At 33.5% G+C, this 17,432-nt stretch overlaps 1 protein-coding gene across 1 annotated transcript in view; it reads right to left on the reverse strand.

The window, feature by feature from the left end:
* Positions 1-17,203, reverse strand: part of LOC148950872 (uncharacterized) — a 103,419-nt gene extending 86,216 nt beyond the window's left edge. Inside the window, exon 1 of the mRNA XM_089090937.1 lies at positions 17,123-17,203. Within this exon, the coding sequence (XP_088947063.1) occupies positions 17,123-17,203 (81 nt within the window). The remainder of the gene's footprint in view (positions 1-17,122) is intronic.
* Between the last annotated feature and the right edge of the window lie 229 nt (positions 17,204-17,432).

Below are 17,432 nucleotides of genomic sequence, written 5' to 3' on the forward strand. Positions count from 1 at the left end.
AAGACAACCCCCCCCGTAGAAGTGGCGCGATCGGGGTAATGGAGCAAAAACACAACGACAACATTGAAAACAAAAAAGGGAAAATCGTTGAGAAATATTACCCACAAGAAATTTTTTTTTTCTCTCCTTGCATGCTCTAAAGTGTAATTTTGTTTACCTATTTTCAAGTTCAAAATTTTTTTTTAGGCCTAAATCCTCTGGAAATAGTACAAAAGAGAGGACAATTAATTAAAAAATATAAATTTTAAATAATATCAAACAATTAAAAACCAGTACCGAATTTTAACCCCAAAAAAAAAAAAAAACCAATATGTCGTTAGATCAAAACGCAAAATTATTAAATCAAAAACTAATCGCCAAAACAGTTGAAATAAAAAACATACAACCTCCAAATAACGTAGACTCAGATGTGGATGAATTTATTATCCAATTAATTCAATTTGTAGAGGTAACTCAAACAGACTTGAAATCATTAGTGGGGATGTTGTTAATGAGACTTATGGGACAGTCATTAACCTTCCTGAAACAGATAGAAAATACAATAGGGGAAGATAACAATCTTCCTATAAACTCAATTGAAAAATTGCTAAAAGCGTTCCGAGAAAGATTTGTTGAATCCAGTTCAACACATAACTTGAAGCATGCTCCGTTTAGTTTCAACCAAGAACAAACTGTTAGGGAAGACCTAGACAATGTAATCGTATCAATTGAGGAACAAGATTGACTAGAATCGGGCCAGGTATACGATAAAATTGTACTTACTGCTCTCTTTCCCGGATTAGGCCCCAAACTGTACAGAATGCTGATATCAAAGAATATTCAAACGTTAGAACTTGCAGTTCAGGAAGTAAAAAGAATGATTGAAATTGACTCAATTGTGGCGAACCACAATAAGTCAAGAATAAATAACGTAGAAAATTCAACTCCGGGACGATCACGAGCAATTTCCAAAAATTTCTTTCCAAGAGACAACTCGCACAAAGCAAACCAAAATAGATCTCCAACCCCTACGAGGCAAAAAATGGTACGTTTTGTACCCACGAACACGACAAACAACGCACAGAACCCTCCAATTATATGCTATGCATGTAATAAACAAGGACATATTGCCAGGGAATGCCGTACTAGAAATAACTTCACACCAACAACCCCTAATTTTAATAACCGTTTGTTCGGGAGAACAAACTCAAATGCCAATTGGGCAGGAAACTATAGAAATAACCCCCCACGTCTACTCTCGTACCGCACCTCGTACCAACAAGGATTTATGCACGCGAATCCTTCCCCATATAAAACTCACCAATCCTCTGCCAATTCTTCCCCCATCCGTCTCAGTAATTATCGGTTCCCCAAACCACACATGCTACTCCATAGTGACCTAGACAATTCACTAACGGTTTATCCAAGTACAGTCAACATGACCACACCATATTACAGGTGAAATTTTTTCTCGACGGGTCCTTAAAGAAATCTTTCGTCTATACGAAATGAACAAATGATGCTAGAAGTCGGCACGAGAAACTTTAACCCACGCAATAATACGTGGCAAATAAGACAATCAAATGTCAATCAAATTGGAACTTCATTAGAATGTGAAATTCTCACCGAACCCCACTGTCAAACCCCAACTTATCAAATAAGCTCACAGGGAAACGAATCAGGCCCCCAAGAAAATTAACTGGGACCCTGGAGGCCAGTATTTTTTATAGGTCCCATCCAGTAATTGTACCTTCTTTTAGTGATAATAATGATATACTACCTATATTGAATAATTTTAGTGTTGCAAGTATTAACTTCAAAGCCTTAATAGATTCGGGTGCATCGGTTAACATAATAAATTCGAATATATTTAATAGACTCCCAATATATATTAAGCGACGGAAAAATTCCCAGTTCGATATTCCCAGTTTAACTAGTGTCACAGGTCATAGGCTGGAGGCTATAGGCTCCATATGCCTAGATGTGATAAAAGATAATAGGATCTTTCCTACAAACTTCATAATCTGCAAAAATTTCCCATATGAAGCGATAATTGGTGCTAACTTTTTAAAATCTAATAAGGTGTTATTAGATACAGCAAATAACAGACTTGTGTATCCATACGATCCAGTTCTCCAACGCGTGGAGAGAGGGGAAGCAACTGTGAATAGAATCAAATCTTTTGTATTTCAAAACACGTCATTTTCTCCCACGGGACGAGAAAGAAAATCAAACAGCAAGTTGATCGAGTCATTAAAAGCAAAAATAGGAAAACTGCAAGAGTATATAAAAAAAGATATAAAGAAGATAACTTTATTGTTGGATCAAATAATAAACCAACACACTGTTGTAAAGTGGATAGTATTGAAATCACCATTAAAATTAACCTCAAAAGCTGACGATCTGACTCAACCACGCGCCAATCTTAATTTAGGAGGAAATAACACGGAAAAAAAATATTATGGGTTTGCAGTACGTAAAATAAAAATCCCCCCAAATACTATGCAAAGAGTACAAATCTCTCAAATGGTCACCCCTGTAAATGACAATTCTGAAATCTGGTTCGCATCCCCGTGCAAAGGAATTCCAGAAAATCTGTTTTGTGAAGAACAGATCATTTCATATTAAAAAGGCGAAGGTTTTATTTGGTTAACTAACACACATGAAAACGATATGATTACATTGAAAAAAGGAACATGTCTTGTGGAAATACAGGTTATTTCTGAGCATGAGCTAAGCAAATGGAGAAACTCCAAGGAAAGCTTAGTTAATAACATTGGAACTAACAATCCAAAGAATAGGTACCCCCTAACAAAACCCCAATTTTTCGAAAAATTTAAATTAGATCACATACAAAATACGCAATTAAAGGAAAAATTATGTGAATTACTTTGTAACTTTAGATATATTTTTTATACATGTGAGGAAGATATTGGGTTAATACCATTTTATCAACACTCTATCCAAACCACAGGGTTACCTGTAGCTAAACAACCGTATCGCATCCCCCATCCCTCCCCATTATTGTTAAAAAATAAAATCCAAAAGTTCGACAGAAATAACATAATAATGCCAAGCATAAGCCAGTATTCAGCCCCCGTTATTCTAGTACAAAGAAAAAACAAGGATCTCAGACTTGTAGTAGAGTATAGAGCATTAAATAAGCAAGTAGTTAGTGACAAATTTCCCCTGCCCCGAATTGATGAAATCCTGGATTCCATTTCAACCAAAAACAAAATTTTTACATCCCTCGACCTCACGCAAGTTTAACATCAGGTCAAGATAGCAGATGATGACGTCTATAAACCGGCCTTTTCAACGACGGAATGTGGTTCTTATGAATATTTGAGAGTACCCTTTGGACTCAAAACTAGTTCAAGTGCATTATGTAGACCCCTATTACACTTATTACGAGGTATAGAAAATATTATCCATTTTGTGGATGATGTTATTTGTGTGGGAGAAACACCAGAGGACCATTTAAATACATTAACCAAAGTTTTCGAAAAATTCAGAGAGGGTAATTTGAAATGTAGACCGGAAAAAGTAAATTTGTTTCAATCCGAAATAAAATTCTTAGGAATGATAGTGACCCAAGGTCAAATATCACCGGACCCTGAGAAGATAAAATGTGTAGAAAATCTTAAGCCGCCAAAAACTATGAAACAATTAAGAGGCATTATTGGTTTAACCAGTTATTTTAGAAAATTTATAACTTTATAAAATCATGATTACCATGATGAAAATCATGAGTTTACCATGATCGTGTTGTAACAAACTTTTGCAGTGTATAAACTTTGATCTATTTCGTCTCAGTTACGATTTATACTAGAGACCTGTGTTGCTAGCTTATTGATACAACCAAGAACTCTGCGACTATTATGTAAGTAACAATACATGCATTACTATTTTATTTTATTCTCTTGTGTTAATATTTCTCAAGCTCGTTAGTCCTTGTGGCTCCACTCGCTCCTAAGGGAAACTGAAACTCATCAATCTGATTTAGTCTCAGTATGGTCGTTAATGTAAGCTCCCTACATGTACTCCTAGATTAAGCTCCCCACTTTAGAAGTTCAGCTTCCACTCAGGTAAGCCACTCATGCACCGCTAACCAAGAGCTTAACTAAATTCCCCAGTGAGTAAATTAATCGGAAATTCTCTATTGGGAAACCTCAAAGAAGATAAAAGATTTAGTCGTTTTGAAATCCCCCCCCAATAGAATCGGCCCTAACTAACCAAGCTCAGCCCATCAACAGTTTATAAAAGAAAACCCCCCCATTAGAGGATTTCTGTTAAATAAATAATTCTTGTACCTTTTAAATTAGCTTTACGGGGTTTGAGAGACTCTCTTGTCTTATTCTGTGTGCTTTTTTCTTTACTTGGAGGTCATTCAAAAAGCGATGATTTCTGTTAAATAAATAATTCTTGTGCCTTTTAAAATAGCTTTACGGGTTTGAGAGACTCTCTTGTCTTATTCCGTTTTATTTTATCTTTACTTGATGGTCATTCAAAAAGCGATGATTTCTGTTAAATAAATAATTCTTGTACCTTTTAAAATAGCTTTAAGGGGTTTGAGAGACTCTGTTGTTTTATTCTGTGTGTTTTTTTCTTTACTTTGTGGTCATTCAAAAAGCGAGGGTTTCTGTTAAATAAATAATTCTTGTACCTTTTAAAATAGCTTTACGGGGTTTGTGAGACTCTGTTGTTTTATTCTTTGTTTTTTTTCTTTACTTGGTGGTCATTCAAAAAACGAGGATTTCTGTTAAATAAATAATTCTTGTACCTTTTAAAATAGCTTTACGGGGTTTGAGAGAGTCTGTTGTGTTATTCTGTGTGTTTTTTTCTTTACCTGGTGGTCATACATAAAGGGAGGATTTCTGTTAAATAAATAATTCTTGTGCCTTTTAAAATAGCTTTACGGGGTTTGAGAGACTCTCTTGTCTTATTCCATGTGCTTTTTTCTTTACTTGGTGGTCATTCAACAAACGAGGATTTCTGTTAAATAAATAATTCTTGTACCTTTTAAAATAGCTTTACGGGGTTTGAGAGAGTCTGTTGTTTTATTCTGTGTGTTTTGTTTTTTCTTTACTTGGTGGTCAATCAAAAAGTAATGATTTCTGTTAAACAAATAATTCTTGTACCTTTTAAAATAGCTTTACGGGGTTTGAGAGACTCTGTTGTCTTATTCTGTGTGATTTTTCTTTACTTGGCGGTCATTCAAAAATCGAGGATTTCGGTTAAATAAATAATTCTTGTACCTTTTAAAATAGCTTTACGGGGTTTGAGAGACTCTCTTGTCATATTCCGTTTGATTGTATCTTTGCATGAGGGTCATTCAAAAAGCGATGATTTCAGTTAAATAAATAATTCTTGTACCTTTTAAAATAGCTTCACGAGGTTTGAGAGACTCCGTTGTCTTATTCTGTGTGTTTTTTTTCTTTAGTTGGTGGACAGTAAAAAATAGAGCATTTCTGTTAAATAAAAAATTCTTTTACCTTTTAAAATCACTTTACGGGGTTTGAGAGACTCTCTTGTTTTATTCCATGTGATTTCTTCTTTACTTGGTGGTCATTCAAAAAGCGAGGATTTTTGTTAAATAAATAATTCCTATACCTTTTAAAATAGCTTTACGGGGTTTGAGAGACTCTGTTGTTTTATTCTGTGTGATTTTTTCTTTACTTGATGGTCATTCAAAAAGCGATGATTTCTGTTAAAAAAATAATTCTTGTACCTTTTAGAATAGATTTACGGGGTTTGAGAGACTCTGTTGTCTTATTCCGTTTGATTTTATCTTTACTTGATGGTCATTCAAAAAGCGATGATTTCTGCTAAATAAATAATTCTTGTACCTTTTAAAATAGCTTTACGGGGTTTGAGAGACTCTGTTGTTTTATTCTTTGTGTTTTTTTTATTTACTTGGTGGTCATTCAAAAAACGAGGATATTTATAAAATAAATAATTCTTGTACCTTTTAAATTGCTTTACGGGGTTTGAGAGAGTCTGTTTTTTTATTCTGTGTGTTTTTTTCTTTACTTGGTGGTCATACAAAAAGCGATGATTTCTGATAAATAAATAATTCTTGTACCTTTTAAAATAGCTTTACGGGGTTTGAGAGACTCTCTTGTCTTATTCCTTGTGCTTTTTTCTTTACTTGGTGGTCATTCAAAAAGCAATGATTTCTTTTAAAAAAATAATTCTTGTACCTTTTAAAATAGCTTTACGGGGTTTGAGAGACTCTCTTGTCTTATTCTGTTTGATTTTATCTTTACTTGATGGTCATTCAAAAAGCGATGATTTCTCTTAAACAAATAATTCTTGTACCTTTTAAAATAGCTTCACGGGGTTTGAGAGACTCTGTTGTTTTATTCTTTGTTTTTTTTTCTTTACTTGGTGGTCATTCAAAAAACGAGGATTTCTGTTAAATAAATAATTCTTGTACCTTATAAAATAGCTTTACGGGGTTTGGGAGAGTCTGTTGTTTTATTCTGTGTGTTTTTTTTCTTTGATTGGTGGTCTTACAAAAAGTGAGGATTTCTGTTAAATAAATAATTTTTGTGCCTTTTAAAATAGCTTTACGGGGTTTGAGAGACTCTCTTGTCTTATTCCGTGTGCTTTTTTCTTTACTTGGTGGTCTATCAAAAAGCGAAGATTTTTGTTAATTAAATAATTCTTATACCTTTTAAAATAGCTTTACGGGGTTTGAGAGTCTCTGTTGTCTTATTCCTTGTGATTTTTTCCTTACTTGGTGGTCATTCAAAAAGCGATGAAATCTGTTAAATAAATAATTCTTGTACCTTTTAAAATAGCTTTACGGGGTTTGAGAGACTCTCTTGTCTTATTCCGTTTTATTTTTTCTTTACTTGATGGTCATTCAAAAAGCGAGGATTTCTTTTAAAAAAATAATTTTTGTACCTTTTAAAATAGCTTTACGGGGTTTGAGAGACTCTCTTGTCTTATTCCGTGTGATTTTATCTTTACTTGTTTTATTCTTTGTGTTTTTTTCTTTACTTGGTGGTCATTCAAAAAGCGAGGATTTCATTTAAATAAATAATTCTTGTACCTTTTAAAATAGCTTTACGGGGTTTGAGAGACTCTGTTGTTTTATTCTGTATTATTTTTTCTTTACTTGATGGTCATTCAAAAATCTAGGATTTTTGTTAAATAAATAATTCTTTTACCTTTTAAAATAGCTTTACGGGGTTTGAGAGACTCTGTTGTGTTATTCTGTGTGATTTTTTCTTTACTTGGTGGTCATTCAAAAAGTGATGATTTCTGTTAAATAAATAATTCTTGTACCTTTTAAAATAGATTTACGGGGTTTGAGAGACTCTCTTGTCTTATTCCGTGTGATTTTATCTTTACTTGTTTTATTCTTTTTTTTTCTTTACTTGGTGGTCATTCAAAAAGCGAGGATTTCATTTAAATAAATAATTCTTGTTCCTTTTAAAATAGCTTTACGGGGTTTGAGAGACTCTGTTGTTTTATTCTGTGTTATTTTTTCTTTACTTGGTGGTCATTCAAAAAGCGATGATTTATGTTAAATAAATAATTCTTGTACCTTTTAGAATAGATTTAAGGGGTTTGAGAGTCTCTGTTGTTTTATTCCGTGTGATTTTTTCTTTACTTGGTGGTCATTCAAAAAGCGATGATTTCTGTTAAATAAATAATTCTTGTACCTCTTAAAATAGCTTTACGGGGTTTGAGAGATTCTGTTGTCTTATTCCGTGTGATTTTTTCTTTACTTGGTGTTCATTCAAAAAGCGAGGATTTCTGTTAAATAAATAATTATTGTACCTTTTAAAATAGCTTTACGGGGTTTGAGAGACTCTCTTGTCTTATTCCGTGTGATTTTAGCTTTACTTGTTTTATTCTTTGTGTTTTTTTTCTTTACTTGGTGGTCATTCAAAAAGCGAGGATTTCATTTAAATAAATAATTCTTGTACCTTTTAAAATAGCTTTACGGGGTTTGAGAGGCTCTGTTGTTTTATTCTGTGTGATTTTTTCTTTACTTGATGGTCATTCAAAAATCAAGGATTTCTGTTAAAAAATTAATTCTTGTACCTTTTAAAATAGCTTTACGGGGTTTGAGAGACTCTGTTGTCTTATTCCGTGTGATTTTTTCTTTACTTGGTGGTCATTCAAAAAGTGATGATTTCTGTTACATAAATAATTCTTGTACCTTTTAAAATAGATTTACGGGGTTTGAGAGACTCTGTTGTTTTATTCTGTGTGATTTTTCTTTACTTGATCGTCATTCAAAAAGCGAGGATTTCTGTTAAAATATAATTCTTGTAACTTTTAAAATATCTTTACGGGGTTTGAGAGACTCTGTTGTCTTATTCCGTGTGATTTTTTCTCTACTTGATGGTCATTCAAAAAGCGAGGATTTCTGTTAAAAAAATAATTCATGTACCTTTTAAAATAGCTTTACGGGGTTTGAGAGACTCTCTTGTCTAATTCCGTGTGATTTTATCTTTACTTGTTTTATTGTTTGTGTTTTTTTTTCTTTACTTGGTGGTCATTCAAAAAGCGAGGATTTCATTTAAATAAATAATTCTTGTACCTTTTAAAATAGCTTTACGGGGTTTGAGAGTCTCTGTTGTTTTATTCTGTGTGATTTTTTCTTTACTTGATGGTCATTCAAAAAGCGAGGATTTCTGTTAAAAAAATAATTCTTGTACCTTTTAAAATAGCTTTACGGGGTTTGAGAGACTCTGTTGTCTTATTCCGTGTGATTTTTTCTTTACTTGGTGGTCATTCAAAAAGCGATGATTTCTGTTAAATAAATAATTCTTGTACCTCTTAAAATAGCTTTACGAGGTTTGAGAGATTCTGTTGTCTTATTCCGTGTGATTTTTTCTTTACTTGATGGTCATTCAAAAAGCGAGGATTTTTGTTAAATAAATAATTCTTGTACCTTTTAAAATAGCTTTACGGGGTTTGAGAGACTCTCTTGTCTTATTCCGTGTGATTTTTCTTTACTTGTTTTATTCTTTGTGTTTTTTTCTTTACTTGGTGTTCATTCAAAAAGCGAGGATTTCATTTAAATAAATAATTCTTGTACCTTTTAAAATAGCTTTACGGGGTTTGAGAGACTCTGTTGTTTTATTCTTCGTGATTTTTTCTTTACTTGATGGTCATTCAAAAAGCGAGGATTTCTGTTAAAAAAAATAATTTTTCTACCTTTTAAAATAGATTTACGGGGTTTGAGAGAATCTGTTGTCTTATTCCGTGTGATTTTTCCTTTACTTGATGGTCATTCAAAAAGCGATGATTTCTGTTAAATAAATAATTCTTATATCTTTTAAAGTAGCTTTAGGGGGTTTGAGAGATTCTATTGTCTTATTCCATGTGATTTTTTCTTTACTTGTTGGTCATTCAAAAAGCGAGGATTTCTGTTAAATAAATAATTCTTGTACCTTTTAAAATAGATTTACGGGGTTTGAGAGACTCTCTTGTCTTATTCCGTTTGATTTTTTCTTTACTTGATGGTCATTCAAAAAGCGATGATTTCTGTTAAATAAATAATTCTTATACCTTTTAAAATAGCTTTACGGGGTTTGAAAGACTCTGTTGTTTTATTCTGTGTGTTTTTTTTGTTTACTTGGTGGTCATTCAAAAAGCGATGATTTCTGTTAAATAAATAATTCTTGTACCTTTTAAAATAGCTTTACGGGGTTTGAGAGACTCTGTTGTCTTATTCCGTGTGATTTTTCGTTTACTTGGTGGTCATTCAAAAAGCTATGATTTCTGTTAAATAAATAACTCTTGTGCCTTTTAAAATAGCTTTACGGGGTTTGAGATACTCTGTTATTTTATTCTGTGTGTTTTTTTTTTGTTTACTTGGTGATCATTCAAAAAGCGAGGATTTATTTTAAATAAATAATTCTTGTACCTTTTAAAATAGCTTTACGGGGTTTGAGATACTCTCTTGTCTTATTCCTTGTTATTTTTATTTTACTTGGTGGTAATTCAAAAGCGAAGATTTTTGTTAAATAAATAATTCTTATACCTTTCAAAATAGCTTTACGGGGTTTGAGAGACTCAGTTATTTTATTCTGTGTGATTTTTTCTTTACTTGGTGGTCATTCAAAAAGTGGGGATTTCTGTTAAATAAATAATTTTTGTACCTTTTAAAATAGCTTTACGGGGTTTGAGAGACTCTGTTGTTTTATTCTGTGTGATTTTTTCTTTACTTGATCGTCATTCAAAAAGCGAGGATTTCTGTAAAAAAAATAATTCTTGTACCTTTTAAAATAGCTTTAAGGGGTTTGAGAGACTCTGTTGTCTTATTCTGTGTGATTTTTTCTTTACTTGATGGTCATTCAAAAAGCGAGGATTTCTGTTAAATAAATAATTCATGTACCTTTTAAAATAGCTTTACGGGGTTTGAGAGACTCTCTTGTCTTATTCCTTGTGATTTTATCTTTACTTGTTTTATTCTTTGTGTTTTTTTTCTTTACTTGGTAGTCATTCAAAAAGCGAGGATTTCATTTAAATAAATAAGTCTTGTACCTTTTAAAATAGCTTTAAGGGGTTTGAGAGACTCTGTTGTTTTATTCTGTATGATTTATTCTTTACTTGATGGTCATTCAAAAAGCGAGGATTTCTGTTAAAAAAATAATTCTTGTACCTTTTAAAATAGCTTTACGGGGTTTGAGAGACTCTGTTGTGTTATTCTGTGTGATTTTTTCTTTACTTGATGGTCATTCAAAAAGCGAGGATTTCTGTTAAATAAATAATTCATGTACCTTTTAAAATAGCTTTACGGGGTTTGAGAGACTCTTTTGTCTTATTCCTTTGATTTTACCTTTACTTAATTTATTTTTTGTGTTTTTTTTTGTTTACTTGTTGGTCATTCAAAAATCGAGGATTTTATTTAAATAAATAATTCTTGTACCTTTTAAAATAGCTTTACGGGGTTTGAGAGACTCTGTTGTCTTATTCCGTGTGATTTTTTCTTTACTTGATGGTCATTCAAAAAGCGAGGATTTTTGTTATGTTGTCTTATTCCGTGTGATTTTTTCTTTACTTGGTGGTCATTCAAAAAAGCGAGGATTTCTGTTAAATAAATAATTCTAGTACCTTTTAAAATAGCTTTACGGGGTTTGAGAGACTCTGTTGTTTCATTCTCAGTTATTTTTTCTTTACTTGGTGGTCATTGACGTTTTGAAGAAGGCGTAGACTTACCAAAGCATCCTGACGAAGGCGTTTGTGACATAGCAGCTAAAGAAGGCGGTCCCGATTCAGAAATCACAATTCCAAAAAAATGAGAAAGTTTAGGGAAGTAATATGCACGATTGTTAGTTTTCGTTTTTCCCCTTTTTCTCCTTTTCGTTTTTCCCCTTTTTCCCCTTTTTCCCCTTAGTCGAAATACAACTGTTGAATTAATTTAGTTGTGAATAGGAGAGTCGACCAAGAACTTATGCAGGATGGCCAGTGAATTATGTGGTCAACCCGTAACTCAACGGTGGGTAGCCTAGTCCGCGGACCCATGGGAATATGTGATGTTAGTCACATTCATGGCGTGATGGCTGATATGTTTTGTTTGTAACTTCTGGCGCTCGTTACTCATCCTATAGGTGGATAATAAGTTGTTGACACTATGTTATTGGCCTTCTTACTTTATCTATTATTCGCCTTAATGCCCAAAATTTCGAAAGAAAAAATTAACCCTAGCGATCAGATTCGAGAACGCTTTCAGAAAATTTTACTGAAACCTTCATCTAAAATGCTTTTAGCGGTTCGGGTCTGCTATTTTGTTAACCTGAGAAAGTCTATAAAAGCATTCTTCATATTTCAAGTTATGAGGTTGCTACTGCCTTGAGTTTATTTTTCCTGCTCTTGCCCTAGAACTTTTCTCTCTCAGTTTTCAGCAAAATCAATTAATCTTAACTACCGGTCAGCATCGCAAAGCAACGCGAGCTTTGAATTTTTAACCTACTGTTCAGATGGTACAAATTTATCTTTTGTGGTACAACTTTGGTCGGAAAACTGGTACAATTTATCTCAAAGCGTTGGCAATGCTGGTACTTGCTGGAAGGGCCACGTAAAAATTACGTAAAATTTAACTTAGATTCATCGAGTATGAAATAGCTGACGACTGCCAGTGAGCCGGTCAAGCTCAACCAAGACCTACTTGAAAAGAATTGCAAATTAAGGACAGACACGGAGTAGGTTTGTATTATTACATGTTTCGTTTTAATTTGCAGATCATCTGGCGGAGATAATATTTCCTAATTACTCTGTTTTAGAGAGTTGCTTATACTTATGTGCATAGCATATTTTGTTTGAGACTGGTCGCAATTGCTTCTGATTTTTTTTTCCTACGTGGTGACAAAAATGCTTTTATTTGTTTTGAATTGTTTTTCATTTCTGTTATTATTTTTTAATGAATATCTTTGCGGAATTAAAATTTAAGGGCCTTGACACTTCCGGCGAACCCTGGCGATCTGGCACTTGAACGGTTCTTAGTTGCGTCGTCTAAATTCTCAAACGGTTAGAATGCTTCGTCTAAATTCTATTGATGCAAAAAGTATACAAAATGTTTTAATAGATGATTAACATTTTTATATACTTAAAAAATATTTTCACGCCTCTGGCAAGTTGTTCTATGATATATTTAATGCATCAGATAAGTAAAGGGTATTGTGCCATCAATGCATTTTTTTTATCCTGTCCACTTCGTATGAAAGAGGTTATCCTATAAACTTCAGGAGGGGGGCTCCTGCGATGGAAAATCCATAGTTCTAATGCTCTTTCTGAGACTCAAAAGCGATTGGAAGGGGACCTTTTGCACTATTTTATTGTGAAACTTAGGAGGTGAAAGATGATTTATTTTGTGATGATGAATTAGTGTCAATACTAAAAGGTTGAAAAAATAATAAGGTTCCAGGTGCTGATAGGAGATTTTTTAATATGGTAGCTGTGAAGTTAGGGGTAAATTACGGAAGATTATGAAAAGACTTTTTTTTAAGGGGGAGTACCTAGTGAATTTAGAAAAACTTTATTAAAAGCCCTCTATAAGAAAGGTGATAAGAGTGAGTGTGGTAATTATAGAGGCATAAGCATGGTTTCTTTTGGAAGCAAATTACTTAGAATGATGATGCTTATTAAATTTAGAGATGATGTAGATAAAGTTTTAAGAGATCAAGGTTACTTTCAAAGTGTTCTTTGAGCAAGAGAACAAGTTCAAATGGCGTCAATATATAGGGTTTAGCTATTTCTAGAGAATATTTTTTACAAGTCCTTAAATTATTTTTAGTAACAATGAAAAGTAATTACCACTCGCTTTAATAAATGTTATTTTTTACAATTTGATTTCATTTTTCAAGCTATAGCACGTACAAGTGACCGATGTTGCTTTGTTAGTTGTCTAACACCATCTGACATTTGAATATTACCTTCTATTAAACTAAAAAAAAGTTCTGACAAGATTGATCCATTCTTCGTCAACGCCAAGTTTGAGTATTGCTATCCTAAGCCGCGGGTTCGAATTAGCTATCACAAAATAATTTTGTCTGTGTTCATTTAGATTTTTCAACTTCATGATAGCGAATTAATAACTTATTTACTATTCACGGGTATATATACAGCAATTTTACTACAGAAAATATCATCAGGTGCACGCAACTCTTCGGGCATGTTTTGATTCAGGTCAAATAAAACGTAACCAAAAGGTTTATTAGTTGCTTGATTGTATGCAGCAAGTAAAAATTTGGGTTTACCAGGGTATATTTGTTTTTTAGAGTTATAAGAGAACTAGAATTGCGAAAAACTATATAGATAATATAGACAGTACAATTCAAAGCAAGTGTTCTCATACATTTACTCTGATGAAAAAGATTATGAAGCCAAGCAGTTACAAAATATTTTTCGTGATAACAGGACCATGAATAATTGTAACATCTCCTGAGACCATTCTTCAATAGATTCAGCTAAATTGTCAATAATCAACAACAAGTTCGGCGCACTAAGAGCAAACACGTCCCGTACTTGTATGAATTTTATGTTTGTGTCAATTTTTTTTATTTTTTTATAAGATTCTTGCTAAGCAGTATATTAATAATAGATATTTTTCAGATTTTCTAAAAATATTTTATCACAATTTAGAATTGTTTTCGTTAAAAGTGTTGTTTTACAGAAAATGGACAGTCCGCTCTATAAAAAGATCTGAATGGTATTTAAATTGATATTTACTCCTCCAATGTCAAAATACAACTAACAAAACATAACCTCAATCTATTGAATTGATACTCGTGGGAAATAGAATACATGGTTTGTTTAATTCACAGATATATATATATATATATATATATATATATATATATATATATATATATATATATATATATATATATATATATATATATATATATATATATATATATATATATATATATATATATATATATATATATATATATATATATATATATATATATATATATATACTAACTAACTAACAACAACTCATCGCAGCACCAAGCCACCTGAGGCCAACGCAGCTACGCACGTTCCTCCTCCACGGCGGCCAGCAGCGAGTCCCGGACAGAGCGAGAGCAAGTACATGAACAATTAAAAATTTAACACTTGAAAGTTACTGCTCTGCGCAACAAAACAAAATATAAATATAAATGACTAGCTGAAAAATGCATTGCTGAGCTGGTGACAGAATAAATGGCCCTCCTCACCACAAGGGATGGCCCCCTCCCCCGCCCATAACTATAGAGCTTTCTCTAGACCGAGTTGCTTTTTATAATATACACATTCAATTCGATCTGAAGTAAGGTAGGGGCTATGTGGCAGTACTTCTACATCACCCTCGAGTCCATAGACTTTGTCCGATATTGTAGACATGGCATTACTTTAGACCCGAAATTTATAGTTTTTACATTTTAAAGATCGAATGGCCATGACGCTCCCTCTTGGACCTAAATTCATCTCTATACAGTTTCTATAAGCACTAATGTTTAAATTTTGGTTTATATTGTGTGAGGGCACTTACTTGTAGACTATTTTGGAGTCTTATTGTGCGTTTCAACACATTACACCTTCCGACCGGAAAATACACCATTCGATACCAAGTCACTCACCGTCTCTGATTTAAATTTAAGCAATTGATTTTGGAGATGGCGTTTCACTAGCTCAAGATAGAGGGACTCATCCCAGTTTGTATAATCCATCTGAGAACTAATGTACTCTCCATTTTCCCAATCGCGTAACAGATTATTTGTTTTAACTTTCAACAGGAGTAAATCGGTGTCTCGATAATACACCTGAACTTGTCCCATCCCCAGCCATTGGCGCTTACACACATTGTAATAGAAACTCCAACATGAGTTTCTTTGAAATTTCTAAAATGGCACTGCCAGCGGCAATGTTTTATTTAAAACTTCTTTCAAAACTAATATTTATTTCAATCCAAGTTCTTTCTATGAAAAAAGACGATATTGGAGTCTCTGATCGTGAATGGTTTGAATTTTGGATGCACAATCATTCGGGCATATTTTTTTGGGTCAGTCACAACATCACAACAAATCCTGTTACGCAAACTCTCACATATTTTACAAAAAGCCGAGTTTAATATGAATTTAGGGATTTTTTTCTGCCTTGGTTTGTGCTTGAGACCGTTTATTGACTAAATTGTCAACAGACATCTTACTGTTAGGTTTTTGATCAAATTGGAGGGCTCTATGAATCTTTTTGACATTGAAACTAGTAGCTAACACCTACCGCGAAAGAACGAAGTGTAAAACAATATTCCATTTTGGCTCAAGGTTGGAAAAAAGCTTTTTTTATGGTGTACAATTCATAACTTTTTTCTCTACCACACATAAATGGTAGGCAGACAAAGAATCCCTAGGCACCGGTCTATTAATGGAGGGGAAAACAAGTTTTTTACCAAGAGATAAAGTCCAAGAGGTATTTCACCGTCAATTTCGCAAACCATTCCTTGTGGTCTATTTCCGTCAACAGTGTGAATGTTGGGGAAGACTGGAGCAGAAGGATTGTCGAGCCATTGGTAATTCCCTTACGGCAAATAAAAGTGAGACATTACTGACGAATAAAGGGAATTCATATCCTAGAAAACGGCGTCCGACTTTTCACTGGTGCGTCGTCCAGTCGGATTAGTTTCAAGGGTACGATCCCCGTCGAAAACATACCCTCCCCGCATGGATCTCTCTACAAACAGGTGCTGATCCACTTTGTAGGTCAGACCTATTTCAGCATTACTAATTTTAAGAATGAAATCCATCACCAGATGAGGAGTGGAAAAATAGTAATCAAAATCCAACCCACATTCTTCCTGAATTTTGTCCGTGTTTGCACAGACAATATCCAACAACGTCAAAACATCACTTACCAGGTACAATTTTCAATAATCCCACCCATTTTACACCCTCCCTTTGCCAAAACCCTATTGGCAAATTCATAATCGCCAGTGGTGCATTGACGATTGCGAATTTTAAGTTCAAAATCGATTTATTTCCATAAATAACAATAACAAAAATAATATCCCAAAGGACTCAATGGCCTGTTATTTGGGACACGACATAGAATAAATGACTAATATTGAAAATATGGTATAAAAAATACTAAATAATGTCTAATTTATAAATATATAAGGAAAAGAAGTCATATCACCGACAGCCCACATGAAACAGTGACCCTCCTATCACCCGACAACGAAAAACAAAATAAAATTCTCCACATCATTGAAGATCCAACGCTAACAAAACAAAACAACCACCACCACCCCCCCCCCCCCCAAAAAAAATACGTAAAACAACTAAAAATTATTTAATATTACCTTTAATAAGAAAATTTTCATATATCTCTTAAAGGAGCCAAGTGTTCGTGACTGACGAGTCTCAGCAGGAACCAAGTTCCAAGAATGTCCCCCAGTCACGACCAGACCAAAGTCTGAACGAACCAAGGGAGTAGCCAGAATTATCATATCTTCCCAGTTTCGAATTGTATACACATATACTTGCCCTACTAGTTTAAGTACTCCAGAAAAACAACATGGGAGATCTCCGTGGAAGAACTGATGTGCCAACGAAGATAGAGATATAACATAGAACTCTTTAATCTTTAGGAAAATAACAGGAGTGTTTGTAGTCGACTGGAGAACACTTACCGATTTCTCATGAAGAACATGAACTGGAACAAGTAGAGAAGGAAATGTAGACAATCCACACAGACGTACAGTAACATACATAAGGAAAAATGAGAGAGAAAAATAAAAGACGGAGCATATGAAAACGGAATAAACGCTTTAATTTACGGATGATTCCAAGTCCAAGGGAAATTTTCACTCTTATTACTTGAACATGCCACTTAAACAATAAATTTTTTATTCAAAAAAACTCTCAGGAATCACACTTATCGATCCGAGGGACGGCTTATGGATCCTCTTGGTGTAGGAACCTCAGTAATGGTGGGGCAGC

This window comes from Artemia sp. Qi Xiang Cuo, chromosome 6, assembly GCF_049724085.1.
Source record: "Artemia sp. Qi Xiang Cuo chromosome 6, ASM4972408v1, whole genome shotgun sequence".
Taxonomy (NCBI): Eukaryota; Metazoa; Arthropoda; class Branchiopoda; order Anostraca; family Artemiidae; genus Artemia; species Artemia sp. Qi Xiang Cuo.